General features: G+C 43.4%; 1 protein-coding gene across 2 annotated transcripts in view; it reads right to left on the bottom strand.

Moving 5' to 3' along the window:
- MTA3 (metastasis associated 1 family member 3) overlaps positions 1-19343 on the bottom strand; it is a 150937-nt gene extending 131594 nt beyond the window's left edge. The window contains exons 1-4 of one of the 2 annotated variants that reach the window (XM_065400885.1): positions 19316-19343; positions 14909-14976; positions 13136-13247; positions 4888-4926 (exon numbers count right to left, since the gene is read on the bottom strand). In XM_065400885.1, the coding sequence (XP_065256957.1) occupies positions 4888-4926; positions 13136-13247; positions 14909-14976; positions 19316-19343 (247 nt within the window). The remainder of the gene's footprint in view (positions 1-4887; positions 4927-13135; positions 13248-14908; positions 14977-19315) is intronic. The other variant, XM_065400884.1, reaches the window with a different exon arrangement.
- Positions 19344-19617: the final 274 nt, after the last annotated feature.

Here is a 19617-nt window from a genome sequence, read left to right as displayed (position 1 = left end):
CTCCTTATTACTGTTTCTTTATTGCTCTATTCCCAGAGGAAATACAGCAGTACATCATTCCTGAATAAAAACAAATTGAGCAAAACACGCTATTTCTATGATTCCCCCAAGGCACCCTTACAGCCTTGGCATAAGCTTCCCCTTTGCTACAAGACGTCACAGACCCACACAATCAGGGGCTGCTAGAGACTCAGCTTTGGAGCAGTCTCTAAAAGGAACCCCTTCATGGTGCCAGACCCCCTAGGGGTCTCACTCTTCCTCCAGGGTAAGCCACATGGCCTCATTACACGGACCTCTGGGCCTTCTGCACTCCTGCTTCACACCGTGGACTCCATTCAGCGAATCCAATTGAGCCAGACTCCTGATGAAGATTCGTACACTTTTCAGGAATTAATGCACCTCACCCAGCAATTGCAGTGAAACTCACTCAGCATTGTCAAAACACTAGGGTTTATTCATTAACTGGAACGCAGCATAGGAAGTCCTTAGGGTAGTATAGGGAACTGAAGGTTAAAGCATAGTCCACTCTGGTTTAGCCCAAAGCCCAGCCAAGCTGTAGTGAACCTCTTGGTTCAAGCTCTGTCGGTCTCTTCCAATCTGACCTCCTTGGTTAGACTCCTGGTGACAGCACTGACACCTTCCAGCAGCCAGCTCCTATCCCCCAACTTCAGTCCTTTGATCTTGAGTTGGGATTATTGTTCAGCTTTCCTAAGGAGAGGCAGAGAAGTCCATATCCCTTGTCATTGGTTGCTAGGTGTCAACATCCTGGTGAATGGATTTCCCATTGTCTTCTCAGATACTCGACTGAGACTAAGGCCCAGACACAGCTAGGCAACCCCCACACCTATGTGTCCAGGCCTTCTCCAAAAGCACTGGGTAACAATGCAGTACACAGGGGACACTGAGGCACAAACAGGATTCATAAAATTATTACAAAAAAATCCTGCTTCATCACACAAAGCCAGGATTCTGGACAAGGCTCTCTTTTCCAGAAGGTTTGGGAAATGAGATGTTTTGCTTCCCTCTCCCGCAAATGATAGCTGAAGCTATTCTCTAAAAGAAAGCAAAGTACAGCTGTGTTCCTCAGCTCCAGAAAAAAACAACACCATACTTTTCCCTACTGACCATAAAGAGTCATTGCTCAAGTAATACAGCACTAAACTTCATCAGAACTACCAACACCAATTTGGAATTGGCATAGAACCCTTTCTTTGCCCCTGGTCAGAGAATCTTCTGGGACATCTTAGGATCCTTCCAATTTTCACCATGGCTAATTTCAGGGTAACTGGTCTCCTGTAGGAGCAGTCATCCACATCAGAGACTCCAGGATACATGAAACCAGGAAAACATATAAAGCAGCTTTGGATAAATAATGTTGCTAGTGCTGATGAGGTTTTCCATATGGATGTTGTACAAATCCCATATAGTGCTGATGGATCCCATATGGGATTTGTACATGGAAGAGCATGAGGAGAGACAGGGTTTCCCAATCCTCCCTACTTCCTGGAATCCCAGGCCTGGTCTACACTATGAGTTTAATTCGAATTTAGCAGCGTTAAATCGAATTACCCCTTCATCCGTCCACACAATGAAGCCATTTATTTCGAAATAAAGGGCTCTTAAAATCGATTTCTGTACTCCTCCCCGACGAGCGGAGTAGCGCCAAAATCGATATTGTCATTTCAAATTAGGGTTAGTGTGGCCACAATTCGATGGTATTGGCCTCCGGGAGCTATCCCACAGTGAACCATTGTGACCGCTCTGGACAGCAATCTGAACTCGGATGCACTGGTCAGGTAGACAGGAAAAGCCCCGCGAACATCTGAATTTCATTTCCTGTTTGCCCAGCACAGGAGAGCATAGGTGACCACAGAGAGCTCATCAGCACAGATAACCATGCAGGCCGATAATCGAAAAAGAGCACCAGCATGGACCGTATGGGAGGTACTGGATCTGATCGCTATATGGGGAGAGGATTCAGTGCTAGCAGAACTTTGTTCGAAAAGACGAAATACCAAAACTTGAAAAAATCTCCAAGGGCATGATGGAGAGAGGCCACAATAGGGACTCAGAGCAGTGCCGCGTGAAAGTCAAGGAGGTCAGACAAGCCTATCAGAAAACAAAGGAGGCAAACGGTCGCTCCGGGTCAGAGCCGCAGACATGCCGCTTCTACCCTGAGCTGCATGCAATTCTAGGGGGGGCCGCCACCACTACCCCACCTATGACCGTGGATTCCGAGGCGGGGGTAATCTCATCAGCCAAACCTGAGGATTCTGCGGACGGGGAAGAGGAGGAGGAGGACGAGCTTGCGGAGAGCACACAGCACTCCGTTCTCCCCAACAGCCAGGATCTTTTTCTCAGCCTGACTGAAGTACCCTCCCAAGCCTGTACCCAAGACCATGACCCCATGGAAGGGACCTCAGGTGAGTTTACCTTTTAAAATATAAAACATGGTTTAAAAGCAAGCATTTTTTAATGATTAATTTGCCCTGAGGACTTGGGATGCATTCGCGGCCAGTACAGCTACTGGAAAAGTCTGTTAACGTGTCTGGGGATGGAGCAGAAATCCTCCAGGGACATCTCCATGAAGCTCTCCTGGAGGTACTCCAAAGCCTTTGCAGAAGGTTTCTGGGCAGTGCAGCCTTATTCCGTCCTCCATGGTAGGACACTTGACCACGCCATGCTAGTAGCAAGTAATCTGGTATCATTGCATGACAAAGCCTGGCAGCGTATGGTCCCGGTGTTTGCTGGCATTCAAGCAACATCCGTTCTTGATCTCGCTGTGTAATCCTCAGGAAAGTGATATCGCTCATAGTAATCTGGTTGAAATACGGGAATTTAATTAAGGGGACAGAGGGGGCCGTTCCTACTGGGCTGTTTGCCTGTGGCTGAAAAGAAATCCTTCCCTGCAGTTAGCCAAGCGCGGGGGGGGGGGGGGGGAATTGGCGCTGAGCTTTTCGCCTTTGGCTAGCAGGGATCTTCCCTGATACCAGCCATGCGGTGGAGGGGAGGGGTACAGCGATCATCCCAGATAATTCATGGTGGGTGGCGGGAGCGGGGGGTTAGTTTGGTTTCTGCAGGGATCTTCCCTGATACCAGCCACGCGGTGGGGGGAGGGATAAAGCGATCATCCCAGAGAATTGGATGGGGGGGGGGGGTTAGTTTGTTTTCTGCTGCTGAAGGTTAACAGGAAAACCGCAGCAGTCAACGGGCTTTGCTTGGTATGTGGGAAAGGAGGGCGCAGAAGCCGAAAGACAATGGCTTACCATGGCCACATGCAAGCCGAATTCTGTTGCCCGGACCTGCGTCTGTGATCTCTAACACCAAAGCCACAGGCACTCAATATTAAGATGGAAAATGCGACTTTGTACTGAAATCACACGTGCTATGTAATGTGAATAGTGTTTTTCACCGTGAAACAGTATAAGCATTGTTCTGTAAAATGTATCTTTTTAAAAACTTCTCTCCTTTTTTCCATCCCTCCAGCAGCTGCAAATTTTTCAAGCCTCCCTCCTCCGTCCCGAAGGCTATCTCAGATAAGGCGGCGGAGAAAGAGGACGCGAGACGAGATGTTCTCGGAAATAATGGAATGCACCCGCAATGAAAGAGCTCATTTGAATGAGTGGAAGGACACGGTATCTAAGTACAGGAAAGATGCCAGTGAACGTGAGGTCATGAGGGATGCTCGAGATGAGAGGTGGCAGGCTGCAACGCTGGGGCTGCTGCGTGATCAAACGGACATGCTCCGGTGTCTGGTGGAGCTTCAGGAACGGCAGCAGGATAACAGAGTGCCGCTGCAGCCGCTGTATAACCTCCCTCCCCCCTCACCATGTTCCATAGCCTCCTCACCCAGACGTGTAAGAACGCGGGGGGGTGGGGGGGGAGGCTCCGTGCACCCTCCCACTCCACCCCAGTGGACAGCCCAACCAAAAGGCTGTCATTATATTGAATTTTTTCAGTGGCCTTTTACTTCCCTCCTATCCTCCTCCCAAACCTCATCCGGGTTACCTTGTCGGTTCTCTCCCTATGTTTATAATCAATTAATAAAGAATACATGATTTTTAAACGATAGTGACTTTATTTCCTTTAAAAGCAAGCAATGATTTAAGAGGGGAGGGTGGTTTGCTTACAGGGAATGAGTCAATCAAGGGGGCGGGTTTTCAACAAACAGAACTTTCACACCGTAGCCTGGCCAGTCATGAAACTGGTTTTCAAAGCTTCTCTGATGCGCAGCGCTTCCTGGTGTGATCTTCTAATCGCCCTGGTGTCTGGCTGCGCGTAATCAGCAGCCAGGCGATTTGCCTCAGCCTCCCACCCCGCCATAAACGTCTCCCCCTTACTCTCACAGAGATTGTGGAGCACACAGCAAGCAGCAATAACAATGGGGATATTGGTTTGGCTGAGGTCTGACCGAGTCAGTAACGTGTGCCAGCGACCTTTTAAACGGCCAAATGCACATTCTACCACCATTCTGCACTTGCTCAGCCTGTAGTTGAACAGCTCCTGACTCCTGTCCAGGCTGCCTGTGTATGGCTTCATGAGCCATGGCATTAAGGGGTAGGCTGGGTCCCCAAGGATAACTATAGGCATTTCAACATCCCCAACGGTTATTTTCTGGTCCGGGAAGTAAGTCCCTTGCTGAAGCTGTTTAAACAGAGTAGTGTTCCTGAAGACGCGAGCGTCATGAACCCTTCCCGGCCAGCCCACGTTGATGTTGGTGAAACGTCCCTTGTGATCCACCAGTGCTTGCAGCACCATTGAAAAGTACCCCTTGCGGTTTATGTACTGGGTACCCTGGTGCTCCAGTGCCAAGACAGGGATATGGGTTCCATCTATCGCCCCACCACAGTTAGGGAATCCCATTGCAGCAAAGCCATCCACTATGACCTGCACATTTCCCAGAGTCACTACCTTTCGTAGCAGCAGCTCAGTGATTGCTTTGGCTACTTGCATCACAGCAGCCCCCACAGTAGATTTGCCCACTCCAAATTGATTCCCGACTGACCGGTAGCTGTCTGGCGTTGCAAGCTTCCATTGGGCTATCGCCACTCGCTTCTCAACTGTGAGGGCTGCTCTCATCTTGGTATTCTGGTGCTTCAGGGCAGGGGAAAGCAAGTCACAAAGTTCCATGAAAGTGCCCTTACGCATGCGAAAGTTTCGCAGCCACTGGGAATCGTCCCACACCTGCAACACTATGCAGTCCCAGCAGTCTGTGCTTGTTTTCCGGGCCCAGAATCGGCGTTCCACGGCTATAACCTGCCCCATTAACAGCATGATCTCCAAAGCACCGGGGCCCGCGGTTTGATAGAATTCCATGTCCATGTCCTCATCACTCTCGCCACCGCACTGCCGTAGCCTACTCCTCGCCGCCTGGTTTTGCAGGTTCTGGTCCAGCATAAACTGCACAATAACGCGCGAGGTGTTTACAATGTTCATGACTGCTGTCTTGAGCTGAGCGGGCTCCATGCTTGCCGTGGTATGGCGTCTGCACTGTTCACCCAGGAAAAGGGCGTGAAACGGTTGTCTGCTGTTGCTTCCATGGAGAGGGGGGAGGATGTACCCAGAACCACCCGCGACAATGTTTTTGGCCCCATCAGGCATTGGGATCTCAACCCAGAATTCCAATGGGCGGAGGAGACTGCGGGAACTATGGGATAGCTACCCACAGTGCAACGCTCCGGAAATCGATGCTAGCCCTGGTACATGGATGCACACCGCCGAATTAATGTGCTTAGTGTGGTCGCATACATTCGACTTTATACAACTAGTGTAGACATACCCCCAGTCTCAGTCCAGGCAGCCATTGCATTTAATTCTCCCAAACATTCCTGGCTTCCCAAGACTTCCTTCTCCTGCCTTTTCAAAACCAATGTATAAGACAGTAAATTCTCTGCTAGTTTTCCTGCAGCCAAAGTCCTTTAGAAATCTTCCCTTTTCCCAAACAAAAGAGGTCAGGGCACAAACACAGCCCTTTGCTCTTTTATCCTCAGAGCAGAACAATAATAATAAAAAATAAAAATACAGTCAAGCTGCAAGCAAACAGCCTTAAACATATAGTAGACTTGAAATCAGGTTGGTGGCATCTCCTTGATCAGAAGCAAACCTCTGCCATGGTCCGGACACACAGGACTCCTCACCCACTCCCAGCAACCTCTGACTTCCTTTTCCTTATAAATGCTCCCAGAAGGTTAACAAGCTCCAGCTGCTTCCTGTCCCTTCTCATAGAATCATAGAATATCAGGAGGTCATCTAGTCCAACCCCCTGCTCAAAGCAGGACCAATCCCCAGACAGATTTTTGCCCCAGATCCCTAAATGGCCCCCTCAAGGATTGAACTCACAACCCTTGCCATCCTAGTGTGGAGCTGTAGGGCTTTCTGACCCACCCACCATCTTGCCACCCTTTTGCCACCCTTACTCCCACAGGAATGGTACATTGTCACAGGATAACAATCAATGGATTTATATTTTCTTGATTCTAGGAAAGGAGGAGATCATGCTCTATTAGTGAAGTTGAAACAGCTACTGCACGTTGATGGAAGACACTCTGACGACCAATAAATTAATTGGATAAGACACTCTGATGTCACTATCAAAGGGGTGAATTGGTTGCATTATTCTACTCCTATGTTGTTGGGGTTTTTTGTCCATTAGAATCTGAATAAGATTTGAAAGGTTTTGGTTTTTGAAAAGAGATTATAATCTTTTGCTCAAAGAACAGTCTGTTTAATTGGCAACCCTACTAGGCTTTATTTCCTATGAAAAAATATCTGAACTGAAAGTTTTGAATGTCTCCAAACATCATTTCCTAGATTATAGTGTGTCATTTTCTACTTCTGCTATGAATAAAATGGCATTAACTGTCATACATTATCCCTGATAAACCCCTGCAGATTGCATTGAGGATGCAACAATACAAGTATTCTCCGGGTATAAAAAAAATCAACTTCTGAATTATTTTGTTCATTCCTACCTTCTGGTTTGATATCTAAGAAGAACAAAATGGCTAAAATGGATTATAGGTCATGCAAGAATAGATATTTCCCTTTTATGTTTTCAATCACTCACAAGGGCCTCTGTAACTAACTATTAGCTATTGAGACAATAATAGAAGGTATCCTCAGGGGACCTAATTGGACAAAGGAATCAACTTTTAGGCTTCATAAAAAACTGCTGGTTCAAAGATATTGTTACATGCTTTAAATGAAGCAGTAAAGAGTCCCTCAACTAAAAATTATGACTTTTCTAATAAACAAAAATAATTAGGATATTAATTAGAGACAAAGACAAGATATTATGACCCCTTCTGACACCACACTGTTTTAGGCTCACAAATATCTCTAAGAAATTATTTTAAGATCACAAATATCTCTAAGAGGACCCCCGATCAAATCTTTGGCTGTATTATCTGGCCAGAGGAACAGAATAAAAAAAATCTATTTCCTTTTGTGGATTGTTCATATTTTGAATTATGCTGAGTCAAATTGTGCCAGAGGGGGATTAAAATATTGAACTGGAAACAAAGAAAAGATGTAGATATTTAAGGGTTCTAGGTTAAAGTCCTGTATGCTATGTGTTCTGCATTTGGGGGGGGGGGGGGTTAAGAGGCAGGAGTTGTTGGGAAGGTTGTTTTTGTTTTTTTGTTTTATGTTTTTTAAACACAGTCTGAAGATATAAACCTGCCTCTGTCTCAGATTCATTTTTCTTTCATATACTTTTGGAAAATTATACACTCAACTTTCCAAATCACGTTCTTCGAAGTTTTGAGATGCAGTAGAAAATAGTCTCACTTTTCCCTCAATAAATGGGTGTTAAGAAACTTTAGTAGTAGTAATGAGCTACTCAATAGTTTGGTGAGAAGTATGAAAGGAACCCATCTTCAGCCTTGTGTAGCTACAGGGAGTATCAACATACAATTTGTCTTATAATTAAATATTTTTTAAAAAAATAAACATTAACTTATCCAGTTAACCTTTGCTGGTGAGTTTCTATGCCACCAGCTACTGCTGCTCCAGTATCCTGTACCTTTTAAATAGTTAACTATTAGCAGCTGCATTTCTGTTAGATGTACCTGGAACATTTGGCAACCATCATGTATCTAATGTACAATGACAATATTCAAAATAATCTCAGTATTTCTCAAAAAAAGAAAAAACAGCCTTAAATAAAGGTAAGAGATGCTAAAAGTGGTAAAAGCGCACTGTAAAGTGAATGAGACGCATACTAGTATACCACATCGCTTTTGGTTTACTCCCAGAATTCAAAAGCAGAGCTGTTAGAGCATTCTGGATACTGCCATATAAATTAATAACCCTAGCATCTCACTTCACACATCTAGTATATACACCTTTCATTAAAAAATCTCAAAGCACTTAACAAATGATAACTATTCTCCACAACACCCATTTAAGGTTAGTAAGTATTGTTAACATTCTAGAGATGGAGAAACCTAGGCACAGACAGAATACATGACTTGCCTATGATCACAGCATCAGTCAGCATCAGAGCTGAGTAAAGAACCCAAACTCCCAACTCTAAACAATAGACAGTAATTTCGGCTTTTTGTTCCCACAATTCCCTCTTCTCAACATTGCAGGAGAGACTCAGAATAATGTTTTATATCATCATCCACTATAGTAGCACATGAAACTTGAATGATCAAGAGCTGTTAAAAATTGAAGTCTGTTATAGTGCATCACTTGAAAAAAATTGTAAAAAGCAGGTAAAACTTGGAGAAATAAAGATAACAGGCCAACTAAAAAAAAATGTACATGGCACTAAAAGACAAAGAAAGCTGAGATAGACTAAAGCTTTTGTCTTTTATAAACCCTTTTCTGTCCTACTGCTGATCTCTCCAGTTACCAAAACTATTAAGCCCAAGTTTAATTTTCAAAGAGGCTGGGTACCTAAATCCTAGAGCACCAATGTAAGGCTTAATCAAACACCAAATATCAAAATTCAATAAACACAGATATTAATAAAAAACAGGGTGAAATCTTCAAAATTAAAGTGTTAACAACAAAAACTAAATGTAGTATCTGGCCCATCACCACATTAAAAAAAAGACTTTCAGAACAATTTTGGACATTCAGTCAGAGATTGACCACATCAGGTTGATGTCAAACTCAATAAAGTGGAAGGCAATGGTCTCTGATTGTGGAGCTTTTTAATATCCTTACTAACTGGTCAACAAGTCAAGAGTTGTTTGAGGCGTTACAACAGCAGAGCGTGCAGAGTTACAGTACTGCAACAGCAGCTCATTAGGAAAGAAAGAAGGTAAAAGGGTGAGGGACTGTAGAGAATGGCAGAGTTTGATCAGACACCCACTAAACCTATTCAGATCATCTTACTAGGCTTCAAAAATGAGCCCTCTCCTTTGCACCCAAGAGCATAATCCTGGTATAAACCCAGTGTATTCCTATCCCTTGGTATTAGGGCTTCAGCCCAGAACTTTCATATCATTCTTGGTTGGTCCTACAGGTCTGCTAAATGTTAAGCACCTGTTTCCTCCTAAATAATGGTGAGTAGCAATGTATTTCAACCCACAACACCAAACTGCTAATATGGGGGACATGCTTTCCCCTCCCTTTGTCATTTATCCTCCATTTTGTCTGCTTCTCCCTCTCTAGTGAGCTCTGTGTGTGTTTCGGCCACTCCCCTTCCTCTTTGTTTGTTGCCCATCCACTTCTGTTTTCTGTCTCCTTGCTTGTTTTATTTCCTCTCTCTCCATATTCTTCACTGGACCCTGCCTTAACTCAGCTGAAAACTGAAAAGGACTGAACTGGGCACAGTGAAATTTATAAAACCCAAGATAATTTCACTGATTACTGTACTCATTAAGAGGAGCTGGATGCTTACCATTTTTGAAAAATCAGGCCATTTTACTTAGGGCTTACATATGGTCTCAGGAACCATAAATTTAGACACCAATTTTTTTTAGACTTTGGTCTTAACCTAAACACTTTGTTATGGTACATGTCTTTTTTATTATTACAATGCCAAACAGCCACTGCAGATGGACAGGGTTTGTACCTTTCTTGCAATGGAGTATTGAAATATATGTGGATCATACTCTCTGAACAATTGACATTTAGAATAATCTTGCTCTCTATACCCTGCCTGCTCACAACACAGAGGCCTTGGCTACACTGGCAATTCACAGCGCTGCACTTGCTGTGCTCAGGGGTGTGAAAAAACACCCCCCCTGAGCGCAGCGAGTGCAGCGCTGTAAAGCGCCAGTGTAATCAGCGCCTGCAGCGCTGCAAGCTATTCCCCTCGGAGAGGTGGAGTACTTGCAGCGCTGCGAGAGAGCTCTCGCAGCGCTGGCGGCGCGACTACACTCGCGCTTCACAGCGCTGCCGCGGCAGCGCTGTGAATCCGCGAGTGTAGCCAAGGCCTAACACTCCAATAGAAAGACAGAATAGTGTGATAAGAATGCTTGGTGTTTTTGCAGAAGCACACAAAGTTCATTGTTGGAAGGCTGCCCAGCATGGATTTTATCTGTGTTGCAACCCTCTAAATTGCTGATAGATTAGGACACAATTAAATTCTTAACAGGTCAACTTTGACAATACAACTTTACAAGGTACTTTGTAAAGCAGTTCAGACTCAAAAGTGACACACTCTTAAGGGTTGTCTACTCAAGCATTTAGTTTGCAGCAAACTGGGGTGTGACTCTACCCAGCACTGCTGCACATTAACTTTCCCATGGACCCCACTGACATGCACTAACAACTCCTTCATATGCGTTGATCTACTCCACTTTGAAACACGGGGTCCACATGGACAATTAGTGCACGGCAGGCTACTATGGGGTAGATTTACACCCCAGTTTGCTGCAAACTAAATGTAAACAACACCTTAAGCTGCTACTGTATATTCTGGCAGAACGGAGAATGTCATATTGGATTCTATGAGTTTTTTTTTTTTTTTAAATACCAGAAATTAAGGGAAAAAACAGTATTTTTTTCAGTAATTCATGTAATAGCATCGATAGCTTTCCCCGCTAGCTCTGCCACTGTAGTTAGCTAATAAAACTATTCACAAAGCTAAACTGACATCATCCATGATGCTGGTGGACAAATAAAAATGCCATATTAATTCACTTCCAACAGAAATACAAGGAAAAAGACAGGAAATTCAATTCCCTCCCTTCAGACCATTTTCAAGTGTTTCAGACGTAAGGGGAACTTGATATTGATATTTTTTTAATTGCAAAAATGTCAGTTATGTAATAAAGCACTTTTTAAATAGTATGTGTGTCCTGAAATTTTCTTTAAAGGATTATTGTTTTTAAAAAATTAAAAATTCTGTTCTCCAATGTGTCTTAGACCTGGGGTTTTTTGTTTGTTTTTTAATTTCACAAAAATTTTGAAATTGTTTCCATTTTGTGGTGTTCAAAATGGATCCATTTTTTCAAAATTTTAAATGTTTTGTTTTGATCAAAAGTTACTGGAACTTTCTGTTTTATCGAAAACGGTGGGTTTTTTTCCAATAGAAAAATGTTAGCAATTCCCATAAAAATCATTGATAAAAAGTTTAAAAAAAAAAAACAATCACAAAACCCAAAAAACTTTTTAGTCAGTTATTTACATCCTACACACGCTTAAAAAAAAATAAATAGAAAAATCTATCTGTAGAGAAAAAAACAATTCACTTGAAAAATTTCAACCAGATCTTATGTTTACAGGATTCTACCAGCAAAAGAGAGTGGAGAAACCGAAGAGTACCAATGAGTGAAAATCAGAATTTCTGTCCCCTTTCCCCTTTCATTTTCTTCCCAAGTCTGGAAGAAAGGTTGAAATATAAAATTTCCAAAGTTGCAAAAAATTTTGGAAACCATAAATGTTTTGTCTTGACATTTTTTAAACATTTTGATATTCAGGGAATAGTGTTGTAAAGAGCTTGAATTGTTTTACTGGGATACAATTAGAAATATGTAAAGTTACAAATTTAAGCTATTTGTGCTTGCTCTAAAAAGTGATATACCGCATTTTGCAATACAATGCAATTTCAAATGTCATATCCAAGCCTGAAAATCAAGGTTTATGATTAACATAGCACCTCAACTTAGCTATAGCAGAAAAACCCAAGAGCCAAATCCTGCTCATCTTTCTAATTCACTTAGGCAATTTTGAAAATTCCACTCATAGTGTATTTACAAGGGTAATGTAATGTTTTACAAACAACCAATTTCTCAGACAGTCCCCCATCTGAAACTCTTTCATTACGATTTTTCTCTTTCTTAAAAATTACACTTTTGTTGCAAGAAATTAGGGCAAGGAATGATATTGAGAGACGAATGAATAGCAGCTACAAGGAACAGCAGGTGTGCATTCAAAAAGCACCTCTCATTCCTACCACAATTATTTTGTTCTTCTGAAAGCACAGTAAGATGAACACTTATTCATATTTTACTAGCTAGAGACCTACACTTATCCCAGTTGCATAAGTAAATGCCATTCGACAGATGAGGAAATATTTCATGTCCATGCACAATTTTCACAGTCATCTGCAACACATTTACTCCAGCCAACATGCCACAAAGTAGTTATGCCAGCTATACAATTATGTTTGTGCCTTATCCACAAAAATAATTTGGCCATGGCACAAGAGCCAATGGATCCAATTAATCTCTTATGAAAGTTTCTTAGCTTCAATGGACTTATACCTGGGATAAATCTGACTCCTAATCTTTATTTTTGATGTAAAAAGAAAATACGAATATATTTTCTGGACCAAAAAATAAAAATATTGTTTGAAAGAAATTTTTAAATCAGTTTAAGATTATTTTCCTTAGTAAATTAAAGCTCATGAAGAATACCACCATTCAAATGCATAAGAGTGAATACATCATGCAGATGTTTGATCAGGTATAGCTAGCAAATGTTTCTATTTTGACTTCCTGCATCATGACCAGTTAACTAACAAATGAGGCATCCTGCAAAGCTCTTTATCCTGTAAGTTGCTCTGTATAGGTTGTGGGGTCTGCCTAGATGGAACAGCCTGCAGGATCGCTGTATGGCACAAATCATGTTAGTTGACACCTAAAAGGAAAACAAACATTCCTATGGCCAACATAGTAACTGCAATTTTATAACTGCTGAATATGTGCAATTAATGTTAAAAATCAAAAACAACATACAATCAACTTACTAGCATGTTTATCTGCAAGCATTATAAGGCTGTTGGAAATGTCTCGTCGTCTGTAAAAGCACACAACTTTTGCTTCCACATTGCCATTAGCAGTCTAGAAAATAAAATAAATTAGTCAAGTCAGGGTCTGTCCTCACTCTACTGAATTGTTAGAATCATATGTACCCAATCCTCCAGCATTTAATCACACTGACTACATCGTGACTGCTTGTGTGATTTAGAACTATCCATGTGAGTACTCACATAAGTAAGGGTTTCCAGGAGCAAGCCCATACTAACTACAGCTCACTTCATCAGAGCATTTATACTGACTGCAAAAAATTACTTATAGTATTATTTTGTTACTAGGACTAATAACAATTTCATTTTAAGGTAAGAATTCTTTAGAAAACCTATATATATTAAAAGCTTATTTAACATTTCTTTTTAATTCCTTTTTTGTAAGCAAATGTGCATTTCAAATTACTATGTCAATTTCATTTAAACTATGTTCAATATAACCCATTAAAGTTTATTTGACAAATTCGCTTACTTCAGCTAACTAGATGGAAAAATTACTTACCTTACAATTCTCCTTTGAGGATATCATCTTGCAGGATTCTTACTACTGGGGCTTAGCTCCTTAGCATGAGACTGGCAATATTCTGCTAACACTTAAAGAATTTTTACCATCTCTCTCCTCCTGCATCCTTCTGTCTTATTCCTTATACACTATTCACTGTCTCATCCTCCTGTTTCATTCACAATTTCTGCAGTGAACAAAGAAGGGGCCCTATAGGCAGCAGCCTCATTCATGGTGAAAAATGCTCATATGTAGAAATAATCTTGTAAAAGACATGCCAGTAATTTTTTGTTTGACTTCCATCGCCCATGAACAACTTCAACTATTCAAAATCATGAGCCCATAGTTCATACCCCATGTTTTCATGCTATGGGAATAAGAGTCAAAATCCAGTGCAATAGTTCACTCTGTATACAAAATATACTTTAGTTTCATCATTTATTTTGATATGAGAAATTTACTTATAAGTGTTGATAATAGTTCTTTATAGCACACTAGTAAATAAACTGCTGAATGTTTTATAAAAAATAATATAGTCTCCATAACATGAGACTTCACAACAGGGCCTTCATGCTTCCCCATACTGCCACCTCAAACAGCCTCAATCCTGCCACAGGAAAACTTTCCCTAAGGATGAAAGTAGAGAGTTGAGTCTCCATGGCCATTCAAATCTCTGGTGCCTATTCAAAGACTACCAACAAAGGGTGCAAATAACTTCAGTGGCGTTGCAGTTTTTATTATCTGGACATCTATCCATTGGGAACTGTCTGAGAATCCCAAGTCATTTCTCATATGCCACTGAACAGACATTAAATGGTGAGAATTTATGGTAACTACCATCCTGGGCTAGATCATCAGAAAGGTGAAACAATTCATGCCACTACCAATCTCCTGAGCATACAGGCCCATAGCCTTGTGGAAGGTTTGGTTTTGGATTTTTAAAAAGCAGAATCATCCTTATCACAATATACTGGCTGTTTTTCCACATAGTGCAAAATTATAAGAGATCACATAGCAGTATTTCAGTATAAAGTACACACAAATCTCCAAAACAACACAGCATGTTTATGGAAATCATTCAAGAGCTGGGAAAATACTGTTTGGGTTTTAAGAAGAACTACACATTTGCACTAGTCTGGGAGTTACATCAGGTTTTATCAAGTAGTGTATAGGATTTTTACATATTCATGTACCTTGTTAAGTTCTTCTATTCGCCTGATCAGATATGGATTGCTCGAGGAGTTTTCAAAATAAACGTAATCTGTAACAAAAAGCAGAGAGATATTTAATTATTTCAAAAGCCGTATTTGTAGAATGTTGTTTTTGTCAATGCACAATTCCCCTAACTCTAGAGGTTTGTAAAAAGCAGGTGCTTCGATCATATTCAATGCCAGGTGTATATTTCAATTATTTCAACATTTTGAATATTTGTTGAGTTTTGAATCAATAATCTCATAACTCTTGGGATTAACTAAACAGAACCTCATTAAGGCCCTGATTCTGCAAAGATACATGTGTTTAACTTTACAAACTATGAACATTCCCAATGACTGTAAAATTAAGTATGTGCATAAATCTTTGTAGGATCAAAGCCTACAATGCACTTCACTAATCCACATACTTTATAAATCCGCTTTAAAAACTGGCAGTCTCCCACAACCTCTTAGCAAACAATTTACCATCGGTGTACTGTATAGTGCGGTTTGGTATTACTGAGACATTGTTATTTTTAGAAAATATGCTACTGTACATTTACTAGCCAATTTGGAAGTATTAATAAGTACAGTAGTCCAGATAAATGAACAAAGTACTTTTGTGATGCATCATACTTGCTTTTGCTGACATCCCAGTTCAGTAAATAATTTGCAAAACACAGTAATTGGCAATAAATCTCCCAGTCACTAATGTTCATTAGTGAGATTCTTCTGTACTTGAATATGACAGCTAGTTTCATAGCTACAAAAATATTTTCAAAAGGGACAAGGAAGACTCTTCAGCTTCACACGGCCAAAAGTTTATAGATCACCCATAATGATGAACAAAAATAACATGTTTCCCTCAATTCAGTCTCTCAAAACCTATTTTTCTTGGAGAGTCTCACAGAAGATGCTCCACAAAATTCAAATAATACTTTGCATTTATATCTGAATGAATCTTATTTGCATCCTGCATTAATGTATGAATTTACCACTATGGAAACATGGTAGAATTAACGCATGGAAAAATAGTGAACATACAGAGGTTAACCTGCCCAATAATCTTACATCTCCAATACCAGCTTCAATAAAGGGGGAAAAATGAGAAGGGGGATGGGAGTTAGAAAAGGAATGTACGGTTAATTCATCAAAAATATATATGTAATCATTGTGTGTTACATGTAGTGGGAGAGGGGATGGTTTAGCAGGTCTAAGCTAATGGTTCTCAACCTTTCTCATACTGTGATGCCATGTTACAGCAGAAAAACATTCCAGGACCCCTTCTCATTTAGTTATAACAGGGGTAGGCAACCTATGGCACGCGTGCCGAAGGCGGCACACGAGCTGATTTTCAGTGGCACTCACACTGCCCGGGTCCTGGCCACCGGTCCGGGGGGCTCTGCACTTTAATTTAATTTTAAATGAAGCTTCTTAAACATTTTAAAAACCTTATTTACTTTACATACAACAATAGTTTAGTTATATATTATAGACTTATAGAAAGAGACCTTCTAAAAACGTTAAAATATATTACTGGCACGTGAAACATTAAATTATAGTGAATAAATGAAGACTCGGCACACCACTTCTGAAAGGTTGCCGAGCCCTGAGTTATAATGAGAGGGTGGTTGCTACCTCCTGAAACGTTTTCATGTTCCCCTAAGAATTCCCAGGTTGAGAATCCAAAATCTAAGCAGCAGGGGCCAGACTATGCGAATCCTTGCCCAGACTTCACTAGGACTTTTCTTGTAAGGATTACTCACATGAATAAGGGTGCACAGGCTCACAACCTAAATTCCCTCTTGGAGAAAGAGGGCTTGTTGCTATAACTACATCACAGAATCATAGAAATGTAAGACTGGAAGAGATCTCAATAGGTCATCCCGGCCAATCATCTGCTCTGAGGCAGGACTAAATATTATCTAGCCCATCCCTGACAGATGTTTGACTAACACTGTTCTTAAAAACCTCAAATGATTAAGATTCCACAAGCTCCCGCAATTTCTAAATCTCCTTTGCTGTAATTTAAGCCCATTACTTCTTGTCCTGTCCTCAGTGCATAACGAGAAAAATGTATCATCATCCTCTTTATAACAACTTTTTACACATGCCTCCCCCAGTCTTCTCTTATTCAGACTAAAAAACATCATTTTTTTTCAATCTTTTCTGATAGCTCATGTTTTCTAGACCTTTAATCATTTTTGTGGCTCTCCTCTGGTCTTTCTGCAATTCATCCACATCTTCCCCAAAGTGTGGTGCCCAGAACTGGAAACAGTATTCCAGTTGACGCCTTATCAGAAGGGTGACCATAAATCCCATTTTGGCAGGGACAGTCCCTTTTTTAGGCCCTGTCCCAGCCGTCCCGACTGTTTTGACAAAACTCGGTATTTGTCCCATTTGCTCTTGATCATCTGTTAGCAAGAGCAAACGGGAAAAATGCAGTTTTGTCAAAAAAGTGGGGTAGGACCCCTAACAGGGTGTGGAGGAATATGTGGGGGAAGTGGGGGCCAGTGGCAACTGCAGCCCTGTGCTGGAGTGAGGGCTAAGGAGATCGGCTCGGGCCAGCCATCCTGCCCCGTGTGCAGGGGGAGGCCTCAGGCGGCTCCACGCATGGGTGGGCAGCGGGGCTCAGAGGAACAATCCCATGTGTGGGGAGAAGGGTGCTTGTGAGCGGGCTGCGCTGGGGCTTGGGCCAGCCCCACACACAGGGAGGGAACTCAGTCCAGCCCTGCATGGGCAAGATGCAGGCAGGGCTCGGAGGGCTCCCCTGTGCACACATAGGGTGTGCACTATGCCTCGGGCTGGCCCGTGGGTGTCCCATTTTTCCTTTGAGAAAATATGATCACCCTGCTTATCAGTGCTCAGTAGAGAGGAAAAATTACTTCTCGTGTCTCACCTATAACACTCCTGCTAACACATCCCATGACAACTTTTTTTGCAACTGTACCACATTGTTGATTCATATTTAGTTTGTTATCCACTATAACTCCCAGATCCTTTTCTGCCATAGTTCTTCCTAAGCAGTCATTTCCCACACTGTATTTGTGCAGTTGACCTCTTGGGAGGGACAGACAGGATGGAATTGATTTCACCTTCATCACTTTTACTATCTTTAATTCAGACCTCGTTAGCATGTGATTTGACAAAACCAGGACACTCATGGGCCCTGTCCAGTCTTTGTCCTTTGTCTCGTCCCTGATACGCATTGTAGGATGCTGGTTTGGGGAGTGATTGGGAGAGGAATGCTATTGAACAGTGAGATGGTATGGAAAAGCTAACTTCAGCTTTTCCTTTGGCACCAATCATATAATTGTAAACATTGCACAGGGCATTTTATTGTGGGGGAGTGGAAAATTGTTATTGCTTGTGTTTTTCCACAGCCTCCTTTAGTCTTTAACTGGCCTCTCTCTCCCCTGTGCCAATGCACCCTGCACCTAACACAGTGGTTCCCACAGGAGCCAAGCTGATGGGTGGCAAGATAACAGCAACCCAACTTGACTTATTACTTAACTTGGGGGGAGGAATGGGGAGAGGGTATATGGAAACTTTTCCTTACAGGTAGCCAAAGACACTAGGCAATAATAAACAAGGTGAGACGTTTCTGTGCTGCAGAAACCTCTGGATGGACACAGGTTGCCCACTCCCATCAGGCCTGAGTAGGGTGACCAGATGTCCCGATTTTATAGGGACAGTCCCGATTTTGGGGTCTTTTTCTGATATAGGCTCCTATTACCCCCCACCCCCTGTCCTGATTTTTCACATTTGCTGTCTGGTCACCCTAGGCCTGAGCAATGTTGGTTTGAGCCTGGCCCTTTCCTCCTTCCTGGTGGGGGCTGCTACTGGATAACTTTAGCACATCCTGGGGCGGGAGAAGTGGCCTCCTTCCCTGTCCTCCTGGGAGACCATCTCCCCATTTCTTCTGGGAGATGCTGCCCCTGTTGCATCCCCTGGTGGTGGCTGGTTGCAGACAACATGTGATCGCCTCTTGGGCAGCCTACTGAGCCCGCTCCCATTGACCTTTGGGGGCACTGGCCTGCCCTTTTCCCTCCCCCAATGAAGGGGCCTGGGGCTCCTCTTCCCCCCTGGGGGGCAGAGAATGCTCCCCACCTTCCCTCGCGGGGGTGCTGCCGCCCCTGTCCTGCTCTGGGGGGCTGAGCCCATTCCCCTGCACAGGCAGAGGGCTGGGCTCCTTCGTCTCCGGGGCGGGGGGGGCGGGCTCCTTCCCCTCCCCAGGCCCCGCTGGGGGCCCCCCGGGGGCGTGGGGCGCTTGCTCCCTGGGCTGGGCGTGGGGGGGCTGGGGTGTGCGCCAGGCTCCCTCCTCCCCAGCACGCTGCGCACAGCGCACGCCCGGCCCGGGGGGCAGAGCCCGGGCGGCAGGGCCGGCGCTCCCCGGACCCCACATACCTCCCACTCGGTACATGTTGGCCGCCATGTCTGCGCTCCGCGCCCTACTCCTCCTGCCGCCTGGGCCGGGAGGGAGCGGCTCGCTCTGCCCCCCCTCCCCGCCTCGGGCCCCGCCGCCGCCGCCGCCGCGGCCCTCCCCGGGGCTGCCCGGCGCGGGGCGCGGCAGGGCAAGGGTTAAAGAGCCGCCGGGACCGGAGCCCTCCTGGGTTGTCCGTGTGGGGACGCGAGCGGCGCCAGCGCACGGATGGCCCTGCCGGGGCGGACGCTGCACCAGCGCCGTGTCCCGCTGCGCATCGGGGGAG

This window comes from Emys orbicularis, chromosome 3 (genome assembly GCF_028017835.1).
Source record: "Emys orbicularis isolate rEmyOrb1 chromosome 3, rEmyOrb1.hap1, whole genome shotgun sequence".
NCBI classification, from domain to species: Eukaryota; Metazoa; Chordata; order Testudines; family Emydidae; genus Emys; species Emys orbicularis.
The sequence above is the reverse complement of the archived record's forward strand: the minus strand, read 5'-3'. Positions and strand labels throughout refer to the sequence as shown.